The sequence below is a fragment of the Hemitrygon akajei genome, chromosome 12 (assembly GCF_048418815.1).
Source record: "Hemitrygon akajei chromosome 12, sHemAka1.3, whole genome shotgun sequence".
In the NCBI taxonomy this organism is placed as follows: Eukaryota; Metazoa; Chordata; class Chondrichthyes; order Myliobatiformes; family Dasyatidae; genus Hemitrygon; species Hemitrygon akajei.
Window position 1 is genome coordinate 73,614,216 of NC_133135.1, and position 25,792 is coordinate 73,640,007.

The following is a 25,792-nucleotide window of genomic DNA, read 5'->3' on the forward strand; positions in this document are numbered from 1 at the left end:
AGCCCTGACAATTTATTTCCATCATATTGTGCACTATAGCTATTGATTTTACTTGAATTACTAGTTTGCTTCAGCATGAGTAAGATCAGTATTTATCCCATGAGCAATTTGTTCCCTCGCAAGTGATTTCATCTCTGATCTTGGTTGATCATTTACCCTGCGTTTGTCTACACATGGGCTCCACCTTCTGTTCAACTCAGAGCTGTGCTAAAAGTAATGCATTTCATCTTGTCCTTACCATATCTGACCTGATGTTGTCATCATCATTATCGGTCCCCATTTCTACCTCATTCCTGCCACTACCACTGAAAACTTCAACTCAAATTTAATACTATTTAATGTGTGTAGGGTTCTCCTTACATCATTGTCATTTTACCAACTTGCTGATGAGTTACATACTGTTAAACTACCTCTTAAATGTGCCATTATTATATCAGAGATGGAATAAGTTCCACTAGTATTTATCACATATGTAATGTTTACTTCTGAGCAACTCTACCAGTAATAAAAAGTTGCTTAGAAATGCAGCATGAGCAATTGTGCCATTATCTGTTCATTTTGTGTCATATTTCTTCAGTCAATAGCTCTTTAGGACCCTAGGTATGGTTACTTATTTCTTGTGTTTTTTTAAGTTTGGAGCCACACACTTTCTTAACTGTGCTTGAAGTTTTAGGAAAATTCCAAACAGATGGTATTAAGTTAAAGTACAATCAAGATGATAAAATACATCTCAAAATGGTACCTGAGCATATCAAATGATTCTTCCCTATATCCACATGCTTAGAAATTGGATTCCATTGTGAAAAATAGTTCAAAATTTGCTTTTACTTGGTATGGATCATACAAGTAAATATTTTCAAAAAAGTTGCACTGGTCATGAAAATGGTCAGAGCACTTAAATGCATAATCCAGTTTAGCCATTTTCCTGGGCTAAGGCACACAACTCACGGTCAATGTTTGGATAATACCACTTCCTCTATAGCCACATAAATAGGAGCAGGCCAGTTACACTGTCATCATGGAATAGTCATTGTAAAAGCAGCAGCAAACTCCTTTGGTTTCCTGTTGTTCTCATTTTTTAGAGCAACCATTCTCAACCTTTTTGCCCTGGAGGAACCCTTGAAATAATTTTCAGGTCTCAGGGAACCCCTGCATAAAAAGTATTATATTTACAGCTCACTGTATGTTAGCTTGATCAGTAAGTTGCAGATATAATAATCCAAAAATAATTGTCAATGCTCTTTTCAGTAGGGAGTGATTTTTTAGACACCTCTCTTACGAAAAACAGGTAGTTAAGCTTAGTTTACCTTTCTCAAAGACATAATTTTATACAAGACTTTGAAAAATCATTGTCTAAGGAAGTGACACAATCATTGTAGTTAAGTGTTTTTTTTGCTCTGCTGGAGTCATTCCTGCATTTGTAAGCTGTTTGCCACAGACTAGGCACAGTGGAATCGGACAACTCAGATCACCAATCCATGTAAAGCCCGTTGATAAGTAACTTCCATTGTAAAGGCGGACGTTTTTGTGTCTGTTGTTGCGGTAGTGCAGTGAAATGACTCAGAAGATTGTAATTCTTCATCATTAACCTTATCAAAATTGTCTGTAGGCCTAGGCCCAGAATCATCTTCCATCTCACTCCTTCTCTTCAAACCTCCCCACATTGAACCATGAGACATGTCTATAAAACATGGCTTAATAAAATACCCCTGTGTATTTCACCTGTGTATTGAATAGTCCTGCCCAAATTGGGCAGGTCTAATCAATGCTTGGAAAATGCACTTCATGCTCTTCATCAGCCTACTGTCCTCCCTTCAGTACAATGCAGTGCTCACCATCAGCCTACTGTCCTCCCTTCAGTACAATATAGCCCTAACCAATTATCAACAGCCTCCCCTATCTCGCGTCAAAAACTGAGAATGGACTCCACCAAATAACCATGGTCCTAATGCGCACTGCCATACTGGGCAGAGAGACCTCTAACAAATTTGCTAATGGGTCGGCTCGGTCACTGCCCACTGCTAGCATCACATGTTGTGGCAAGTTCAAATGAAGGTGTTTATTTTTTAAAATCACAAACTCCCGCAGAACCCCTAGCCACCTCTCAGAGAACCCCGCTTGAGAAACCCTGATTTAAAGTGCCACAACTGTTCATGTTCATAGACCAAACTGGGGAGCTACACAGCTCTCAATATAGGCTGTGCAAACACCTACTGAAATCTGTTGTGTCCTTAAACAAATGCTCAATATTTTCTCTGATTTTTAGTGACCAAGTTGCTAATTCCATGGACGGAATAATATTTGTACTGAGGGGTTGCTATGTCCATGCTGGTAACTTAGTGAAGTGAGGAGTTTGAGGTGGAAGGGCCTTGACACCATCTCGCAGAGTCGATTCCCACACAGTTTCAGGAAAACCATTTCACACCTCACCACTAATGAATAATGCATTCATAGGTTCTGGGATTCCAAATAGGTTGTCACAAAGGAGTAAGATATTTGGCTTGCTCTCATGCCTGGACTGCTCTCTCTGCAGACTGTACTATTTTTCCTATTACAAGATCATGCCAAGTAGCTGACATATATCCCTGCATTGATCATCTGGTCACTTCATTGGTGACTAAATGATTTTCAATGGAAACAGGCTGTATCTTAGGAACTGGGACTTTCCAGTATTGCTGGGTTTTCATGAGTGGAGTCTGCAACTACACTCATGTTCTTCTGAAGAATCCGCACCATTTATTGTGTGGAAAACATTCCACCCCAATGCGTAATATATTACAGATCATGAAAGCAATGATTTTATGTTCCCAGGAAGCAGGCTTCACTCCTACATCAAAGGACTCCTCAATGCCAGCATTTTGAGCAGTCAGCACTTGTTTGAAGAAATGAATCCCTCTGCTCCTTAGGGTTCTTACAGCCTGTGTGCACAAAACCACACAAAAAATTTCAGTAGGAAAAATGCCTTTGATGATATTTCATGCCTTGACTGCTTGTCAAGCAAATGCGAAGTGTTCATTGTCTTGAACTGCATACTGCACAACCTCTGTCAGAGGGCAGCAACAAAGACATCAGGACCGTAAGGTTGTGTCTGAAGGGCTGTGGGATCAATATGTAGGTGCTGCCTTTAGTTGTATTTCATTCAGCTTGTGTTTGGCAATTATCCTAATTGAGAGAGGCGGTTGCTTTTGAGGAGAATAGCAGAAGATTTTGTGAAAATGGTGCAACATTTGAATTAACTAAACAAAAAGAGTGGGGTCAAAAAGGGAAGCTGGTTGATTAGCAGTTTAAAAGAAATAGAATCAAAGGAAGCAGAAATGTGGGGAGACCAGAAACTACAGATAACAAAAGATGCAAACTACTGCAAGAATTCGTTGTGCCAAGAAAAATCTGTTACGGCAAGGAGAAGTGCTTCATGGAAAGAATAAAATAGCATCAGTTCATTCTCAAATCTCATTGAATTTTCCAGTCTTATCTTTAATATTTGCATTTTCATTGAAGTGATTTCCATTGATTCTCCAAAAGTTGTGTAGTAAATCTAATAATATGTCTGCTAACATCCACTTTGTTCCATTGTTCAATCATTACAAAAACACTTTTCCTATCTTATTTCTGCAATCCATTTAATTTCACTTTTTTTCTGTACTATTGTTGCTGATACATATTTAAGGCTAATCATTCAAACTTCAGTGAAAGAAATTCTGGAGAGGAATAGCAGACAAACCAAATACTTTAGTTTTGCAAAGCAGACTGGACAAGGTTGTTTCTTTTTGAGGAGGGTAGTGATAATGAGAGATCTAACATTCAGAGGTAACATCACAAGAGGCATTTTACAAAACAAGAGAAGGAAAAACATCTATCCTACCAAGTATCACATTTAGAATATCTCTAGAATTCTTAACCATTTAGACAAATTTCCCACTATTCATTTTCCTCAGATTTATGTAGGGATGGGGGGAAACATGTGAATGAGAAACCAAATGTTTTTGCACTTTTCAATTATGTACTAACGTTAGTTAGAATTTCTCAATACTTTAAAAAATGGGGTGTGCATAAAGATGGGATGGAGAAGCAGGGCCATTCTCATTCCCCTACAGTAATCAATTCAAAGAAGAAGGGGTTACACACACACACACACACACACACACACACACACACACACACACACACACACACACACACACACACACACACACACACACACACACACACACACACACACACACACACACACACACACACACACACACACACACACACACACACACACACACACACACCATATGCCCCTCAAAAATATAGGCAGCTTTGAGTTCTTGTACACAGTTTTGTGTTTGTTTAACATTAATAGGGGGTTTTGAGATTGAATTACTATGCTTTCATTTCAATAGCTCACTGGATTACATGCCTGCCTCTGAATCAGAACATATAGACATCACGTCACATTCCAGAGACTGGCATATAAAATTCTAGGCAGGCAAATGTTAGACAGAGAGTACCACATGGTCAAATGTGAGGTCTTTCAGAATCAGAATCAGATTTATTATCACCGGCATGTGACGTGAAATTTGTTAACTTAGCAGCAGCAGTTCAATGCAATACCTAATCTGGCAAAGAGAGAGAAAAGAATAAATAAAGTAAAATATAATAATAAATAAACAAGTAAATCAATTATGTATATTGAATAGATTATTAAAAAACAGAAATACTGTATATTTAAAAAGCGAGGTAGTGTCCAAACCTTCAAAGTTCATTCAGGAATCGGATGGCAGAGTTCCGGAATCACTGAGTGTGTGCCTTCAGGCTTCTGTACCTCCTACCTAATGATAACAGTGAGAAAAGAGCATGCCCTGGGTGCTGGAGGTCTCTAATAATGGACGCTGCCTTTCTGAGACACTGCTCCATAAAGATGTCCTGGGTACTTCATAGGCTAGTGCCCAAGATGGAGCTGACTAGATTTACAACCCTCTGCAGCTTCTTTCGGTCCTGTGCAGTAGCCCCTCCATACCAGACAATGATGCATCCTGTCAGAATGCTCTCCACGGTACAATTATAGAGGTTTTTGAGTGTATTTGTTGACATGCCAAATCACTTTAAACTCCTAAAGTGTTGCCGCTGTGTTGCCTTCATAATGACTACATCAATGTGTTGGGACCAGGTTAGATCCTCAGAGATCTTGACACCCAGGAACTTGAAGCTGCTCACTCTCTCCACTTCTGACCCCTCTGAGGTTTGGTATGTGTTCCTTTGTCTTACCCTTCCTGAAATCCACAATCAGCTCTTTCATCTTACTGACGTTGAGTGCCAGGTTGTTGCTGCGGCACTATTCCACTAGTTGGCATATCTCTCTCCTGTACACCCTCTCATCACCACCTGAGATTCTACCAACAATAGTTGTATCGTCAGAAAATTTGTAGATGGTATTTGAGCTATGCCTAGCCATACAGTCATGTGTATACAGAGAGTAGAGCAGTGGGCTAAGCACATACTCCTGAGGTGCACCAGTGTTGATCATCTGTGAGGTGGATATGTTGTCAACAATACGTACAGACTGTGGCCTTCCAGTTTGGAAGTCAAAGATCCAATTACAGAGGGAGGTACAGAGGCCCAATTTCTGCAACTTCTCAATCAGGATTGTGGGAATAATGGTATTAAATGCTAAGCTATAGTCGATGAACAGCATCCTGGCGTAGGTGTTTGAATTGTCTAGGTGGTCTAAAGCTGTGTGAAGAGCCATGAAGATTGCATCTGCCATTGACCTATTGTGACGATAGGCAAATTGCAATGGGTCCAGGTCCTTGTTGAGGCAGGAGTTCAGTCTAGTCATAACCAACCTCTCAAGGCATTTCATCACTGTTGGTGTGAGTGCTACAGGGTGATAGTCGTTAAGACAGCCCACATTAGTCTTCTTTGGCACTTGTCTAACTGTTGCCTTTTTGAAGCAGGTGGAAACTTCTGCCCATAGCAGTGAGAGGTTGAAAATGTCCTTGAATACTCCCGCTGTTTGGTTAGGTACAGGTTTTCAGAGCCTTACCAGGTACTCCATCAGGACCTTCTGCCTTGCAAGGTTTCACTCTTAAAAAAGACAGTCTAACATTGGCCTCTGAGACAGAGATCACAGGGTTATCAGGTGCAGCAAGGATCTTCACAGCTGTAGTTGTGTTCTCCCTTTCAAAGCATGTATAGAAGTTGTTGAGTTCATCTGGTAGTGAAGCATCGCTGCCATTCATACTATTGGGTTTTGCTTTGTAGGAAGCAAAGCTTTGTCTTGCAGTCCCTGCCAGAGTTGCTGTGCATCTGATATCACCTCCAACCTCGTTCAAAATTGTCCATTCGCCCTTGAAATAGCCCTCCGCAATTCAAACCTAGTTTTCTGGTACAGGCCTGGTTTGCTAGACTTGAATGCCACAGATGTAGCCTCCTGGTTCATCCACCGCTTTTGGTTTGGGAATGTACAGTAAGTCTTTGCAGGCACACACTCATCCACGCAGATTTTAATGAAGTCAGTAACAACTGCAGCATACTCCTTCAGATTCGAAGATGAGTCCCTGATACAACTGAGATTTTAAGCCAAGGTCATGTCTGTTCTTTCAATAAGTGGTTTCCTGGGATATTATTCCAAGGAAGAGCAGTGGAGTTCTCCCAGGTGTCCTGGCCAACATATATCTTTTAACCAACATCATTAAAACTGATAATGTCCTCCATTGTATTGTTGTTTGTTTTTTTTTACCATATAAATTGTCTGTGCTGCTTTATACATTATAAATTGTTATAATACATTATAAGAATGCATTAAAGGATGTGGGGATATTTTGAAGTTGTGAATGTCTTTAAAGGAATGCAAGGGTTTTTTTTTTACACCCAATTGACAACTATAAGCTGCTCTAGAATTCTGACATTTCATTTTCTGAAGTCTGGAATTATAAAGCTTTTCTTTAAACATCAGTTTTGCTTTTAAGGCATCACAGTTCTATGAATGTCTTTGCTATAACAGGCTGAAAGCATATGCCTAATTAATCCTTCACAATAATTAAGTTAGTTCCAGAGAAGAAAGCCTATTCTCTGGTTAATATCTTATTTTAAGTAGGAAGCCAAGCAAGTTTGAATATACTTGATGTGGCAATGTAGTGGACTATCTATCACTGGTGATTCAATTGCACTCTGTGGTGTGAGCTTGTTGTGCCACTACCTTTTGAGAAAAACAACATTGGTATAAAATAGAATGGGCTGTCAAAGCAAGATGAAAAGGAACAAAATTTAAAGCTTGGAAAAAATGTCCAAGGCTCTTTTATTAGAAACCACATAAGGAGTTTCCTATCGCCTTGTCCTGTGATTAAAAAGGAATAAAAACTGCATTTTATATGCCAAAGAGAAACCTATGATCTGATATAGTGATATTCCTTTGACACTCTAATGTTATTAATTAATTTACATATAAGAATACAGAGTACAGGGAAAAAAATATACACGCTATCCTCATTATATGCGGGGGATATGTTCCTTGCAGTCGACGCATAATGTGAAAGCACATAATGTGAAAGCTCATAATGTGAATATTATTTAAATGGAGAAAATAGGGATGCGTTCCAGAGGGCTTCCTAAGTACCGGTATGTTTTATCTGTAATTTATTCACATTTTCATACCAATACAACATAAAAGCAGTACCACAAGGCAACATTTGTATCATATTTTATCAATTTAAGGTCATATTCAGTGTAAGTTGAAAGTTAACATACTAGGGTGTACAGTACTCACCAACAGTGACAGGTGTGTTCACTCTGGGAGATGAGTGGTTGTTCTGGTGTCGGGGTCATATCAAGCACAGCAAGGAGTGAAGGAAGACTCACAGAACTCTTAGAACTGCTAGAAGCAGGAGATGACACCAGTTTGAAGAAAGTGGTGAGGGTTGTTTGCTTGACAGCATTTTGATTTTCAGCATAAATTTGCTTGTAGGAAGAAGGGTTGACAGCAGAGAACGATGGAAATGCCGACTCCATTCTAAACTTGGGTCCATGTCCATCACCATTTGTGGCAAGTGTTCCGAATTCCACCATTCCCTCACCATTAATTTTCAAACTCCCGGGATTTTCAAAATCCTCTGTTGCTTGAAGCATCTGAGAGATAGTTCACCGTAAAAAAAAAACGCATTGAATGTGGATCACACCTTGGTCGAGTGGCTGAATCAGCGATGTTGTGTTAGGCAGCAGGAAACGCATTGTTATGTTAGGATAAATGCTGTCCAAATGTTTAAGATGGGCTGGTGCATTGTCAAGCAACAAAAGAACTTTAAAGGCAAGATTCTGTTCCCGGTGGTAGTGTCCCAGAGCTGTGTTACCTTCAGCTGATGCCGCGCTGTTTATAATTTCCAACTTTTTTTCAAGTGTTACAGCGGTTCTCTGCCGCTCGGCTGATGGCCCAGGACATGATATTGGACGCTTAGGATGCATAGTTAAATATTTCAAGCACAAAATCACTGCACCATAGGTAAAACCAAAAAAAGTTTTAGAACGTAAGATTACACATCCACACCTTGCCAAATGCAATGCGAGACTGGCGGAAGTGAGATTGTGAGGTGTGCGCACCTGACTTGTATTGGCGGGAAAGCGGTGCTTCTTGTCCCAACAGTGAGACTGTGAGGCGTGCGCACGTGACTTGTATTGGTGGGAAAGCAGTGTTCCTCACATAATAGTGAGTTTTGGACGCACATAAGGAGACAATAGTAGAAATAGGCTCCTCGCATAACTGTGAATCCGCATAGTATGAAAGCGCATATAATGAGGATATGGTGTATATCAATACATTATACTAACACATATAAAGACTCCTTACCCTATATTCATACAGGTTAATTAATTTGTAACATTGAAATATAGTAATTTTATTATATTGAAAAAATCTAACCTACTACCAAGACCGAAGCTGATTAGTAAAGACAAAAAGGAAAAAAAAGTATTAGTCATCATCTGTGCGTTAACAGCAAATCAAAGGTTTTGAAAATAATTCAGTAAAGGCCCCACAATGTTTGAAAGTCTTGACTAGATTCAGAGATTGAACATCGACTCTTCTCCAAATTTAAGCATGACATCACATCACGTAACCATTGGGTGTGGATAGGAGGGGCCATATCTTTCCATTTAAGCAAGTGTGTTCTTCTGACCATAAGAGAAATAAAAGTCAAAATGTGCAAGTCAGATGACTCCAAAATAATATCCTTTCCTCCAACAATACCAAACAAAGTGGTCAAAGGATTAGGCTTAAATTTTACTTTAAGGAAGTTTAAAATACTTCTTTCCAATATTTTCCCAGACTCAGGCATGTCCAAAACATATGAATGAGTGAAGCTTCTCCATTATTACATTTATCACAATACGGAGATATATCTAAATAAAAATGAGACAATTTACCCTTGGTCATATGGGCCTTATGGACCACGTTAAATTGTAGGAGAGAGTGGCGGGCACATAATGATGAAATGTTAACCAATTTAAAAAATTTATTCCAAGTTTCCTCAGAAACTGAAGTCTGTAAATCTTGTTCCCAAAGATTTTTAATTTTATCTAAAGGAATACTTCTCATTCCCAGCAGCATATTATAAATATTAGATACAGATCCATTATAAAAAGGTTTCAAATTAAAAATTACATCTAGTAGATTCTTATCAGGACTTTTAGCATTTATTTGAGACTGTAAAAAATCTCTTATTTGTAGGTATCGAGAAAAATGAGCTTTGGGTGAACTATATTTAGTTGACAGTTGTTCAAACGAAAAGAAACTTCCCTCGACAAATGGGTCCTGAAAGCATTTAATACCTAATCTGTCCCATTCTTTGAAAACCACCTCAATCATAGAGGGTTTAAAAAAAAATTAGAAAAAATGGGACTTGAAAGAGATAATCTCAATAAGCCAAAGTATTTTCGAAATTATATCCAAATTCTCATAGTGTGTTTAACTACCAGATTATCGGCTAACTTACTCAAAGACAAAGGGAGTGAGGATCCAAGAAGAGAAATAATAGAAAATTTATTAACAGAATTGGCTTCTAAAAATACCCACATTGGGCAATCCTCACTATTTATGTAAAATAACCAGAATGTAAGATTTCTTATATTAACTGCCCAATAATAAAATCTAAAGTTTGGTAAGACTAATCATCCATTCTTTTTATCTTTCTGAAGAGACACTCTAATGTTAGACTTAACAATATTTGAGATAGTAGTAAAATCCTCTGAACCTGTGAATCTTGCTCCATTAATGCTAGTGTGGCTGAAAACACCACAGCATACTGTATATAAGAGTTGGGAATAAATAAGCAGAGTTTGTTTGTAATTATCAATTATCCCCACCTGCTTATTCTTTCTGAATATGTCAGGCAGAAGAGCATCAATCAAGAAAAATAGAAACTCTGACCCAACAGCACTTTGGGTTCAGTAAGATAATCACATCAAGCTCCATAAATCTTAATCTTAGTGACAATGGATAATTCTGGGCCATGAAGTATGTAAATTGCAGGACATGAAAATACAGTGGCATTTTAGTCAAAATGTTGACTGATGGATTGCATTGTAATTAATTAGCATGCATGGAACAAGGAGAGTTTCAGCTATCATATCTAGGGTAACGCTGTAACTAGTCATGCATGTTTCAGTGTAAAGCTGACAAAAGTCATTTGCACGTAAAGATCTATCAGAGTGGCACAATTCTGTTCATACTAAATAGGTGGAAGTAAAAGTTTTGACGATATTCCTGTCAGAGGTGATCTTTCTATTGGATACCAAAAATGTATTCATCATTTTTGCATTGTGTCCATTTGTCACATTGTACTGACTCCGTCATTCTCTTTGCGGTCATCATGCTGTGTGCTTTGTGGTAGCCTTGTGTATGAGGAGCTCGATAAAACATTGGGACAAGAAGAATCCAAGATTCTTAATATTTCTTCCTGAAAATATTTCCTCAGAATACTTGAAAATTAAGTCCTACAGTGTTTTCATGGTAAATATTTCTTCAAGTATCAGGCAGCCGTGTGTATTGGAACTTCTCTGTGTATAGTTAATATTTAGTTGCAGAATTGCTTGTTTCATAGATAAAATGTATGTAAAGCACATTCTCTAAATTATGGCTTTCCCTCCAGGCCAGATGTACATTTTCTGGAAGCAATCTGCTGGTTTCCAATGGTTTACTTCATGGTTGGCTCTATTGACAAGTATGTAAGATTATGAGGCATGGCTGGCAAATAATGAAAGCTTTGTGTGATCTGTGAACTCAGTAGCTTTTTTGGCATGAGTATTGTTCCTTTTTTTTTTCCCCAAGAGTCCTGTTTGGGTAAAATAAAAATGTAATTGCATTGTGGCATGCATTGCATGTGGAATCGTTGTGTTTCTGTTATGTGTTTGTGGATTGTCACTTGCATATTTTTCTTGTCTACTGTACTAAAAACTTGGGTGGTCCAAAGTTGGACCACCTGATGTACTGAGGTTAATGTTAACTCACTACCTCTCATGTATGGCAAGCACTGAACAGTGGGGACTTCAGTGAAGAGATCCAGACTAAGTATGTGTTTCCTAACTAGGTGAACCTCTTGACTATTTCACCACTTAATTCTGAACCTTAAAAATGCAGTATAGAACAAAAGGTGGAATTCCCTTTATTTGAATTACAAGTGCTACATTAGGTGAGCATCATAATTGACAAAAATAATCGACAAAGATTCTCCATGAATGAGCAATTTGAAACATTTTATTGGACCTTCTTCTGGGGAATCAGTAGGGCAAGTAGCAGAAGTGAGCACTTTTGAGTCCAATGACCATAATTCTATTAGTTTTAAAATAGAGCTGGGAGAATGATACAGCTGGGTCCCAGCTTAAGATATTGAACTGGAGCAGAGCAAATTTTGAAGCCGTTAGCCCCGATCATACAGTGTTTGATTGGGCAAGATTATATGCAGGGAAAGGAGCATCTGCTAAGTGGGAGGCCATTAACAGTAAGATATCAAGAGTTCTGGCCCTTCATGTTTCTGGTAAAGAAAACAGCAAGCCATATACGGTACATAAGCATTTGGGAACTGGTGAATCTCTTGATGGCTACAAGAAATGTAGAAGTAGAATTAAAAGTGATTAGGAGGGTAAAAAGAGCAAGCAACACTTGCTTCACCTAGTAGCTTGAACTCGGGGGCGATGACACCCCGGCCCAGCCAAACTTAAGAAATCTCATCTGGGTGGATGCTGTGCGATGTGTCTCCTGTTACAAATCGGTACCCTGAAATAACAGGCAGTACACAATATGCGATTAAATGATTAAGCTTTATAACTCTTACTTTGACTATGTGGTTAGTAGAGAAACAAAATATAAAAGAAGAAGGGCACCAATCTGTGCACAATCGTTGGAGCTCACTCAGTAGTCTGTCTTCCACCACGCGATCTCGTCCAAGCGTCGTCGACCTTCGGACCCCCGCTCGGGATCCACTCTGTCTGGCAGCCTACCGAATCCCTCCATACGCGTCTTCTCTCTTCATCCCCCTCTCTCCCTCTGGCAAAACCAACGGCTTCCAGAATCACCAGACAGGGCAACAGAATCCTGACTGGCTAACATGCATAATTTATCTCCAGCCATAGCCCGAACATTTCTGCTACAGAGAAACCATTACCTCCGCAGTTAACATTACAGAGAAGCCATTACAAGCATATGAAAGGAATATGACGGGCAAGGTTAAGCAAAATGCTGAGAGCCTATACAGGTGTATTAAGAGTACAAGATGACTAGCAAGAAAATAGGCTCCCTTGGAGATCAGCATGGCTGTTCGTGTGTGGAGCCAAATGAAACGGGTGAGCTTTTTAATGAATATTTCCCTTCAGTTTTTGCTATAGAAAAAATAATGGAAGGTAAGGGAATGAGAGAAATGAGTAATGGTGTCTTGGATCACCATTAGAAGGGAGGAGCAATTGGGGGCCTTAAAGAGCATTAAGATGTATGAATCTCCAGGGTCTAACCTGGTGAATCCTTGATCTCAGTGAGAAGCGAGAGAAGATATTGTGGAAACCATTGCAGAGTTTAATTTCTGGCCACAGCTAAGGTTCTGGAGGATTTGAGAGTGGCCAATGTGCAGCCACTGTTTAAAAAGGATAGCAAAAGCAAGACAGGAATTTACAAGGCAGTGAGTGTGACATTGGTGGTGGGTAAATTGCTGGAGGGGATTCTGATGGACTGGAACTACCAACAATTAGAGAGAAAGGATCTGATTTGGGACTGTCAATACAACTTTGTGTGTGGAAGTCTTATCTGACAAATCTCTCAGAGTTCTTCGAGTGGGTAATCAAAAGGATTGATGATGTTAAGGTTGTGGATGATGACTATATGGACTTTAGCAAAATCTTTGACAAGGTCCCTCGTGGCAGGCTAATCTGGAAGTTTAGATTGCATGGGCTCCAGGGGAAAAAATAGCACATTGGATTCATAATTAGCTCAGTGATGGGAAGCAGAGAGTGAAGATCGAGGGTTGTTTCTCAGATTGGAATCCTGTGTCCAGTGGTATGCCATAGGGTTTAGTGCTGGAATATTTGTTGTTTATAATCTATATAAACAATTTGGAGGTGAATGTACAGGGCATGGTTAGCCAGTTTGCAGATGATTCTAAAATAGGTTCTGTTGTAGATTGTATAGAAGGTTATGACAAATTACAGGGAGACCTTGATCAGCTCGATACATGTGCTGAATATCAGCAAACGTCTTTCAATACAAATAAATGTGAGGTAGCCTGGATCAAAACAAGATAAGAGTTGCATGTGAATGATAGGGCTCTGGGGAGTGTAATGGAACACACTGACCTAGGACAGGAAGCCATTAGTTCACTGGAAGTGACATCACGTGTAGCTAAGATAGTAAAAAAGGCATTTGGTACAGTAGCCTTCATCACTCAGGGCAGTGAGTATAGGAAATGGGAGGATATAATGCAGTTAGAGTAGGAGATGTTTCTAACACCATACTTGGATATCGTGTTCAGGTTTGGTCATCCTGTGATAGGAAAGATGTTATTAAACTAGAAAGGTGCAGAAAATATTTACTAGGATGTCGCCTGGAATTGGCAGCCTGAGTTATAAGGAGAGGTTAATAAACTACAAATTTATTCCCTGCCTCGGAATGAAGGAGATTGAGAGGAGAGTTGATAAAGGCATATAACACCATGAGACACACAAACAAGGTGAAAGCACAAAGTCTTTTTCCTGGGTGGGGAGGGCAGCTGAATACTAAAAACTAGAGGGCATGGGTTCAGAACAGAGGGGAAAGATTTTTTTGAAAAAAGGACATTAGGGACAACATTTTCCAGCAAAGAGTGGTGCATATTTGGAATAAGCTGCTAGAAATAGTGGCTGAGGTGAGTACATTTTCCGCATTTAAAAACAATCCAGATAAGTACATGGATAGGAGGGGTTTAAGGGTAATGGGCTAAATGTAGGACTAACTTGCTGGGCAACACAGTTGGCATGAACAAATTGGGCCAAAGGACTCGTTTGCATACTGTTTGGCTCTATAACGGTATGTTACACATAATCACTGCAGTAGATAAAGAAAACATTTAAATTAGGAAATCTGGTCATTCAAGACTGTAAGTTGTGAAGAAACCTCAACTCTTGGCTTAGCTCATGCTGTGCCTGACTATTATTATTCCTGACGCAAGGTGGGACAAATGTTCATAGCATCCACATCATGTGAGTATTAGAAAAAATCACCAGAACTACAAAATGTTAAGGCATCCTTTATTTTCAGGTATTTAGTTGAAGCTCAGACTTGATATGATTTCACACAAGTGAGTGTATTCACCCTAGTCCTGACAAAGGGTCTCGGCCCAAAACGTCGACAGCGCTTCTCCCTATAGATGCTGCCTAGCCTGCTGTGTTCTACCAGCATTTTGTGTGAGTTGTTGTTTGAATTTCCAGCATCTGCAGATTTCCTCGTGTTTGAGTGTATTCATGTTGTGCAGTTGCAATTTCCATGTGGGAAGCCAAAAAGGGGAAAAATTCAAGGATGACTTTCTACCTCCCATGGCAGCTAATTTATATTAATATATTTGTATAAATGGTACACTGTTTTTGAGTGACAAACATGCAGTATATGTGCCATTGGAAGGAATATTAATTACCTTTATCTACATTAGAGATGGTTCAGGGCAAAAGTTGGTGCACTGTACGAAAGTCACTAAAAATAATTGATCAGACACTTTTAAGTTATATAAAAGCAACAAATATGATTGTTCAATTAATCAAAATACCAATTTAATTTTGAAAAGTACTTTCATTTCCACTGAACCTCTTTCTCAATGCTGTACATGCGAACAAGCCACACCTAGCATTTTCAACGTGATATAAATTGGCTGCAATGTGCAATTTGTGATTATTCTTTTGCAATAGGCTTATTCAATCCAGGAAGCTAACTTTCTTTTTTATTCAGTTTGTCAGATATTCATAGACCTTGTGATTTTTTTAAACCCTACCCAGAATCCAATCCATACAAACTCGTATACTTTTCAGTAATACTAAACCATTTTTAATTGATTTTTTTGTTTACTTTTAGCTTTTAGTGTTCAATAACTGCAGTATTCATCTTGCATTTTATTAACAATCACCTGAGCTAAGGTTTTTGATTCTGATCCCCACTCTGCCTCAGATTATTTATTTGATTTGTGATGTTGGATATGACCATTTTACTGCACCTGCCCATACCTGCCTCTAGCATCCAGCAAAGCTCAAAATATTATTGAACGGCTTATGAAATTCTCCCCCAGACATCTACTACACTGAAAAAATATGCCTTACAAAATAGCATTATTTGATATTTGTAGATTTCCTTTACCTTCTGTCAAAGCAGATCACTGTTCCTGCAGTACAAGTGTCTGATCCCTGTGCATTGGGAAGTGAGCAGGTACAAATACCTAAGATATGAATGGTGGGCAAGGATTAGGAGAGCATCTTCATGTGTAAAGTCCACTTCCACAATGATGCTTTATCCACTGACTTAAGCTTTACTGCAAATTTCCACAAATTTAAACATCAAATCTAGAGTCATAGAACACTACAACAGAGAACCAGGCCCTTCAGCCTATCTAGTCTATGTCAAACTATTAGTCTGTTTGGTCCCATCGACCTGCACCTGGACCATAGCCCTCCATACCCCTTCCTTCCCTGTATCAACCCAAATTTCTCTTAAATGTTGAAATTGAACCTGCATCCACCACTTCCAGTGGCAGCTCATTCCACACTCTCAACATCCTCTGAGTGAAGAGGTTCCCTCTTATGTTCCCCTTAAACATTTCACTTTTCACCATTAACCCATGATCTTTAGTCCTCGTCTCACCCTAGGTCAGTGGAAAAAGCCTGCTTGCATTTACCCTATCTGTACGCCTCATAATTTTGTATATCTCTATCAAATCTCCTCTCAGTCTTTTACAATGTAGGGAATAGAAGTCCTAATCTGTCCAACCTTTTCCTATAACTCAGGCCCTCGAGTAATGTCAACATCTTTGTAATTTTTTCTGCACTCTTTCAATCTTATTGACATCTTTCCTGTAGGTAGGTGACCAAAACTTCACACAATGCTCCAGATTAGGTCTTACCAATGTCTTATACAATTTCAACATAACATCCCAAGTCCTGTACGCAATACTTTGACGTATGAAGACCAATGTGCCAGAAGTTTTCTTTATGACCTTATCTCCTTGTAATGCCACTTTCAGGAAGTTATAGACTTATATTCCTAGATTCCTCTGTTCTAGCACAGTCCTCAGTGCCCTACCATTCATGGTGTAAGTCCTACTTGGTTTATCCTCTCAAGGTGTAACACCTGACACTTGTCTACATTAAATTCCATCTGTCACTTTTCAGGCCAGTTCTCCAGCTGGCCCAGTTCCCACTGCAAGCTTGGGTAGTTTTCCTCACTGTCCACTAGACGCCCAATTTTGATGTCATCCACAAATTTGCCGATTCAGTTTATTACGTTATCACCGAGATGGTTGATATAGATGACAAACAACAATGGTTCCAGCACCAATCCCTGCAGCACACCACTAGTCACAGGCCTTCAGTCAGGGAAGCAACCATCTGCTGCCACTCTCTGGCGTCTCCCGTGAAGCCAATGTCTTATCCAATTTACTACCTTATCATAGAATCATAGAAATCTACAGCCCACAATGTTGTGCCAACCAACTTTAGAAACTGACTAGAATTACCCTACAGCTCAGCCTTCTATTTTTCTATGCCCCGTGTACCTATCTAAGAGATTCTTAATAGATCCTGTTGTACCTGCCTCTACCACCATCGCAAGCAGTGCATTCCATGCACCCACCACTCTGTGTGAAAAACTTACCTCTGACATCCCCTCTGTACCTACTTCCAAGCACCTTAAAACTATGCCCCCTCATGCTAGCCATTTCAGCCCTGGAAAAAAAAACCTCTGACTATCTACATGATCAATGCCTCTCATCATCTTATACACCTTTATTAGGTCACCTATCATCTTCCGTCGCTCCAAGGAGAAAGGGCCAAATTCACTCAACCATATTCTCATAAGGCATGCTCTCCAATCCAGGCAACATCTTTGTAAATCTCCTCTGCATTCTTTCTATAGTATACACTATAGTAATGTTGAGGGACCCTGACTGTTCTTGCTCTGAGGGTGTAGTTCCGTCCGGCAAGCGATTTTACCTTCTTGACCAACCTCCCATGTGAGAGAACTTGTCAACTTCCTTACTAAAGTCCATGTAGACAACATCTGTTGCCTTGCCTTCATTAATTTTCCTTGTAACTTCCTCAGAAAAACAGATATAACATTGGTGAGACACAACCTATCATGCACAAAGCTGTGTTGACTATCCATAATCAGTCACTGTCTATCCAAATATTTATGTGTGTGGTCCCTTTGACTAACTTCAAATAACTTACCCACTACTGGTATCAGACACATTGGCCTATAATTTTCCAGCTTATTCTTAGAGCTTTTCTTAAACAATGGAACAACATTAGTTATCTTCCTATGCTCTGGCATCTTACCCAGGGTAAGGGTGTTTTTTATGTATCTCTTCTAGGTTCCCTGCAATTTCTATACTCACCTCCCACATGTTCCAAGGGAACACCTTGTCATGCCCTGGGTGTTTATCCAGTCTAATATACCTCATGGCAGCAAACACCTCCTTGTCTGTAATCTCTATGTAGTCCATGACATTACAGCTGCTTTACCTCACTTCTTAGACTCAGGTCCGTTTCGCAAGTAAGTGCAGATGCAAAAAATCCATTTAAGATCTTCACCATCTCCTTCGGCTCCATGCGTAGATGACCACCCTGAACTTCAAGAGGAGCAATTTTGTCTTTTCTATCCTTTTGCTCTTAATATATCTGTAAAAGCCCTTGACATACTTCTTTACCTTGTCTCATGCCTTCTTTAGCCCTCCTGATTTCTCTATTTAAGTGTTATCTTGCTTTTCTTATACTCCTCAACTACCTCATTTGATTCTTCCTGCCTATACCTGCTTTGCAAGTCCTTCTTCTTCTTAACCAGGACCTCAATATCTCTCAAAAACCAAGGTTCCATAAGCTTGTTATCCTTGCCTTTTATTTAAAGTATATTCAAAGTTCAAATTACATTTTTTTATCAAAGTATGTACACAGTATACAACCTTGAGATTTGTTTCCTTACAGGCAGCCACAAAAGAAATAAACCGAGTGGAGTTCATTACAAAAAAGACTGGTAAATACCCAATGTGCAGAGAAAATGACAATTTGTGCAAACAAAAAAAGCAATCAAACAACTGAAGTTCTCCTACACAAATGATGTCACCTGGCCTGTCTCATTTCCTAATAGGAGATCTAGTATCTCACATTCATTCACTTGTTGGGACTTCTATATATTAATTTAGGAATCTTTCCTGAACACATTTAACCAACTCTATCCCATTCATCCTTTTTATTGTATGGGAATCCCAGTCAATATGAAAGATAAAAATCACTTACTATCACAACCTTATGTTTTTTGCAGCAATCTGCAATCTCGGTCTAAATTTGCTCCTCTAAATCCCGCTGACCATTGGGTGATGAGTAATGTCATTAACATGGTCATCTCTTTCTTATTCCTCAGTTCCACTGATATAGCCTCAGTAGACAAACACTGAGCATTGCTGTGACATTTTCCCTGAGCTTTTCCCTAATGCCCTGAGCTCATCGGCCTTTCCTACAATACTCTTTGCATTGAAATATGCACAACTCAGAACATTCATCCCACCATGCTCAGCCTTTCTATTTCTGACTTTGTATGTCAGCCTAACAACAACTTTCCACAGAACTATTCCACTATCTGCTCTGGCGCTTCCTTCCCTCTGAAGCTGTAGTTTAAACCCAACCTCCCACTCCTTGTAGCACTATCAAATCTTCCCACAAGGATATTGATCCTCCTCCAGTTCAGGTACACACTGTCCTGTCTGTCCCACGTTTGCTGGAAGAGATCGAAGAGAGCCTAATGATATAAAAATCTGAAGCCCTCCCTCCTGCACCTTCTCCTTAGCCACGTGTTAAAAAAGTATGATCTTCCTATTTCTGTCCTCACTATCACGTAGCACGGGTAGCAATCCTGAAATTACAACCCTAGAGCTCCTATCCTTTAACTTAGCACGTAACTCCCTGAACTCACTTTTCAGGACTTTATCACCACTCCTAGCCATGTCATTGGTACTGACATGGATTGCAACTTCTGGCTGCTCATAGTCCCACTTAAGAATGCTGTGGATTTAATGTGGGATGTCACTGACCCTGGTATCTACAAGGCAATGTATTATCTGGGTATCTCATCCTCATCCACAGAACCTCCTAACTGTTCCCCTAACTAAAAAGCCCCTATCACACAGCTCACCTCTTCTCTCCCCTTCCCTTTTGAGCCACAGAGCCAGACTCAGTGCCAGAGACATGAATGCTGTAGCTTTCCTCTGCCAGGTCATTCTCCCCAACATTATCCAAAGTGGGCTACCAGTTATTGAGGGAAACAACCACAGTAGTACTCTGCACTTGCTGTCTATCCTCTTTCCTCCTCCTACCTCTCTGTATCGCCTATCCATCAATCCCTCGGCCTCCTGAACGATCTGGATTCCATCCAACTCCAGCTGCAATTCCTTCAAAGATCTGAAAAAAGGTGCTGCAGGAAGCACTTCCTGCAGGTGTAGTCATCAAAGACACTGGAAGTCTCCACGCCATCCTACAACCCACCACTCTACTTTCTGGCATTCCTACTATTCTAACTGCGCAATAAGAAAGAATGAGAATTAAATGGCAAAATATCTTCCTACAGCCTCTGCCTCTTCTCACCGAAGCCTCTATGAGCCAAAGCCTCAACTCACACTCTAACACTGGCACACCCACACAATAGCCACAATGTTTAAACCTAATGTCTTTTTATTGGCCCCTGCCAAATGCTTTATTACACACAATCCAACATCTATCTCCATGGGATCTGTGGTGCACAGAATGTCTTGACTGACCCGCTTGCTTCTTTTGAAATCTTTCTCCTGTTACTCACATTTCAATGTCTCCAAGGGAACTCTGGTGCACAGAACCTACTTTTCTTTTTGTTAATCTCATGGTTTGCCTTCTATTCTAGAGGCTGGCAGCAAACAGCATTAAAAAAAATTGTTGAAATCTAGGCCACAGGCTGTTATTCCAGGCAACAGAAGATTCAGCTTTCTGAAGTGATTTTGTGTCAATTTCTTTTGCATAAACTGTTCAGTCACACACACAACCCCATTCTATCCAGATAAATAAATTTGTGCTTGGCACATCAAATGTAAATTAACAAATGTTATGTACTGCTCTCAATTCCTGAGAAGTGAAGTGACAGCAACTCTAAAGGTTTTACCCTCAACCCCACCCCCACCACATACTATCTGTGTTCTGAATTTTATTTTTCTAATTTTAAATGGAACATTAAAGGAAGTCACGCAGTATTACTGAACAATCTTCAAAAAGATAAATCTCTTAGTTTTTGATTTTGCAAGAAGATTTTGATTATTGACTATTTCCATTAATAATATTCCCTTGGTTTTACACAATTGAGTATTTATTTTCTGTTATTATTTAGGATATGCAGCTTTAAAGGACACATATATCCTTTGTATCACCTACTAAAATAAGCAGAAAATTGCTATTTTTTCAGATTTCCTTCTAGCTTTAATAATATCTGCAGAAAACAAAATCCAAAGGTAGCACAATCTATCTAATGTTAAAGCTAACTAGGGGGGCAGATTCCAGTGGCTTCACTGAATACAAATGAATTATTGATGTGAGGGAAGCAATACTATGCCTTTGGTGATGACCTTTGCATCCACATTGGCCACAGGAGTAGTACTAGAAGATTGGAAGATGGTAATGTTATTCCTTTGTTCAAGAAATGTAATAGGGATAACCATGGGAATTATACAGCAAGGAGCCTTATGTCAGTGATGGGCAAACTATTGTTGAGGACTCTGAGAGGCGGGATTTATTAGCATTTGGAAACACACTCTGATTAGGGATAGTCAGAATGGCTGTGTGAGGGGCAGGTTGTGCCTCATGAGCCTGACTGATTTCTTTGAGAATGTAACAAAGCAAACTGATGAAAGCAAAGCAATGGACGTGATGTATATGGAATTTACTAAGACATTTGACAAAAGATCTCCATGGTCGGCTCATTCAGAAAGTCAGGAAGCATGGGTTCCAGGGTAACTTGGCTGCATGGATTCAGAATTGGTTTGCCCACAAAAGGTGGAAAGTGGTCATAGATGGAGCATGTTGTGCTTCAGTGTCGATGACCAATGGTTCCCCACAGGGATTGTTCTGGTACCCCCCTGCCCTTTGTGATTTTTATAAATGTGACTTGGAAGAGGAAGTGGAAGGGTGGGTCAGTAAGTTTGCAAATGGAATTGTGGATAGTGTAGAAGGTTGTTATAGGTTGCACCAGGATATTGATGGGATGCAGAGCTGGGCTAAGAAGTAGCAGATGGAGTTCAACTCAGAGAAGTGTGAAATGATTCACTTCAGTTTCTCAAACTTGAAGTCAGAATGCGGGTTAATGGTAGAATTCTTAACAGCGTTTAGGAGCAGTGGGATCTTGGGGTACACATCCAGAGCTCCCTCAAAGTTGCAGTGTAACTAGATAGAGTGGTTAAGAAGGCACATGGTGTGTTGGCCTTTATTAGTCAGGGAATCAAGTTCAAGATGGTGAAGTGATGTTGCAGCTCTATAAACCTCTAGCTAGACTATACTTGAAGTATTATGTTCAGTTCTGATTACCTCATTATAGGAAGGATGTAGCAACTTTAAAGAGAGTGCAGAGGACATTTACCAGAATTCTGCCTGGATTAGAGAGCATGTTTTATCAGGATAGGTTGAGTGAGCTAGGGCTTTTCTCCCTGGAGCAAAGGAGAGTGAGAAGTGACTTGACAGAGGTGTACATAATAATAAGAGGCATAAATAGACTCAGCAGCCAGAGACTTCTTCCCAAGGCAGTTATAACTAATACAAGGGGTCATATCTTAAAGCTATTTGGAGAGAAGTGTGGGGGGAGATGGCAGTTTAGATATTTTACACGGAGAGTGGTAGGTGCAAGGAATGCACTAACAGGGTGGTGGTACATGCAGATACATTATGGACATTTAATAGACTCTTAGATAGCCCTTCATTGTTCTTTCATTCTTGTGCCTAAGTGGGAATGAAGCATTAAATTTCTGTTAAAGTAGGTTAAACAGTTGTCACAGCATCATGGGCCAAAAGGCCTATACTATGCTGCACCATTCTATGTTCTATGTTCTTTAATGGCCTGAGATGTGGGTAATGGCACAAAGGAAAGTTCCTTCACCTAACATGACAGATCCAGTTCACATACTTCAAGTGGTAAATTCTTCCAAAGTGTATGTTAGGGTCACAAGATGTGTCATGGAAGCCAATTATCAGTTAAGCTGATGCCTGATCAAAGAGGGTGTGCACTCTTCTTAGGAATGTTATCCAATAGAGTCATAGAATTATATAGAGTAACACACATGGAAATAGCCCTTCAGCCCTTCACCCATCTATACTCACCCATCGTATCCACCAAGCTAGTGCCATTTGGCCCATATACCTCTTAAACAGGGGTTCCCAACCAGGACCCCTCGGTTAATGGTAGGAGTTGATGGCATAAAAAAGGTGGGGAGCCCCTGTTCTAACACATTCCTACACATGAACGTATTTGAATATCCTTTAAATGTTGTTTATGTACCAGCCTCAACCACTTTTTATGGTGGATCATTCCATATATGCACCACTCACTGAGTGAAGATGTTGTCCCTCAGTCTATTCGAAATATTTTAGCTTTCAAATGAAACCTACGCCTTCTAGTTTATAGTCCCCCTTCTCTGGGGAAAAATGACCATGTGCATTCACCATTTCCATACCCTTTACGATTTTATATATCTCTAGAAGGTCACCTCTCAACTTATGTTCCAAGGAAGGAAGTCCTAGAAAGTCCTTAATGTCTCACTGTAACTCAGGACCTGCTGTCCTGGCAGTATCCTCATAAATCTCTGCACTTTTTCCATTTTAATGATGTATCAAAATTGAAAGCCTTTTGCCAATCCTTAGCCCAATTACCAAGCTGATGACTGTCTACAATATGACCTATTGTAGTATCATCCACAAATGACAATGGAGAAGTTCAAAAATTGATTTTGCAAGCTCTGGAAATTTTCTCTGGAGTGAGTGTTGGATTAAGATTGCTGCTGTTTGCCCTGGGTTTTGCTGAGGATAGCTCTACTGGCCCCCCAAACTGCATGATACTTTGTGGCCTGGATAGAACTACTTAACTTCCAGCTGTAGTCAACTTATGGCACACAAAGTCCAACACTTACAGTGATTCACCCATAGCTGTTCTTATAGTTTACACAACACTAACTTCATCAATTCTTAAACACGAGGAAATCTGCAGATGCTGGAAATTCAAGCAACACACACAAAATGCTGGTGGAACACAGCAGGCCAGGCAGTATCTGTAGGAAGAAGTACAGTCGATGTTTCGTGCCGAGACCCTTTGTCAGGATTGGACTCGGCCTGAAACGTCGACTGTACTTCTTTCTATAGATGCTGCCTGACCTGCTGCGTTCCACCAGCATTTTGTTTGTGTCAATTCTTTCCTCTTTAGGAACAATATCAAAACCAAAAATTAAAAGTAAACACATTTCAATTCTCTTGAATCTTTACCAGCTCTGTCTCAAATTTCCTTGAGATTCCCTAGCCTACAGCGCTATGCTATTTATAGCCGCTGACAGATGCGCTGAGACTTGTAAGCATTTTGAAGATTGCTAATTAGCCGACTGTTGAATAATGCGAATGTGAAAAATGTCAGCAATTCTGAACATCACTCCCGTTATATTCCTAAAGAAAGAAATAAATTTGCAAAATAGAGTTCTTGCCTGACATTTTTTGTGAGGAGAATAATGGGAAAAAAATACCGATTGTTCATAATTAGGGAAATTAGCATCATAATTATTATGATGTCCCATCATGTCATTGCTTAATGAGTATTGTTCAAAAACTATGTCAATAATTTTACAACAGTCTTAACATAGCAATGATTTACATAATTCTAGTCGTCTCTGATGCAGATTGATTTATGAGATATCCGGAGAATGTTAACTTTTGCATTTTACTGTCCTAAAGCCTAGACGATCTGCTGAGGTGTGGAGTGACATTTGCTGCCAATATGGTTGTAGTAGACAAAGAGAGCACAATGAGTGCTGAGGAAGATTACATGGCAGATGCCAAAACTATAGTAAATGTGCAAACACTCTTTAGGTAAGTGATTCATTGTCATTTAATGAAGTAAACCTAAAAGTTTGATTTGATGAAGTGCATGCAGTTATAACCAATAGTGTCATATACATATTCTCAGTTGGGCACTGAAGGTTGTTTTTGTTAGTTAATTAATTGTTGTAAATAATGGTGAAAAGACACATAATGAAAAATAGGAACAGAAATACCCTGAAAATGAAGAGAATTTATACTTTCGATCTGGAAAATATGTAATTTAGTGGTCTAGATTTTGTTAAGAAAATATTGACATTTCCCTGCATAGCTATTATAAGTTTGAGATTCATGAGTGAATGCAGATATGGAATTGTAGCCATCTGTTTGCTGGTGATGGATCTCTTTCCAATGCTGGACTCCTTATGGAGACCTATGTGGGAATACCAACTTGGCCATTTTGCTCGAGACTCCTGCAGCAAACTTGCCAAATGTGTACCAAGTCTCATGATTTCCATGGGTGAAACAGCTGTGAACAAAGTTGTAAAGTGTTATTTAATACAGTTTAATTGATTAAGTTTATTTAAATATTAATTGAGTCATATTAATTATATTTGACTTATTTTTTTGAAAATATATTTTTGTGGTTTCAAGTTTTCAGTGTCTGAATGTTTCTCAATGCCAGAGGCATTTAAGACTTTTTATAAGTTTTTAACATTGGCCAAGTAGTCAAGCTTTTTACAGCTTTTTATAAGCATCGTTTATTACTGATAATTTTAATCCACATTATCATTGTTTGTCTATTCCGACATGTGCTTCAAAATTTGACTGAACAGAAGCAAACTTTGGGTGGGATAAAAATAATTATATTGGGACCAATAGAAGTTGAGCTTACATTCTTACATTAAAGCTTTCAGAAAATACCTTCATTCCTGTACAACCCAAAACCATTCTGCTGAAAATCTGCTTGAGAATGATCAATAGACTTTCTGAATTCAAGATTATTTTGGAAACTTCAGTG

The 25,792-nt window shown here is 39.4% G+C and overlaps 1 protein-coding gene across 1 annotated transcript in view; it reads left to right on the top strand.

Annotated features, from left to right (window-relative positions):
- Nucleotides 1-25,792, top strand: part of LOC140737212 (potassium channel subfamily T member 2) — an 879,580-nt gene that overhangs the window by 486,554 nt on the left and 367,234 nt on the right. The window contains exons 22-23 of the mRNA XM_073063510.1: nt 11,127-11,198; nt 24,688-24,822. Coding sequence (XP_072919611.1) covers nt 11,127-11,198; nt 24,688-24,822 — 207 coding nt within the window. The remainder of the gene's footprint in view (nt 1-11,126; nt 11,199-24,687; nt 24,823-25,792) is intronic.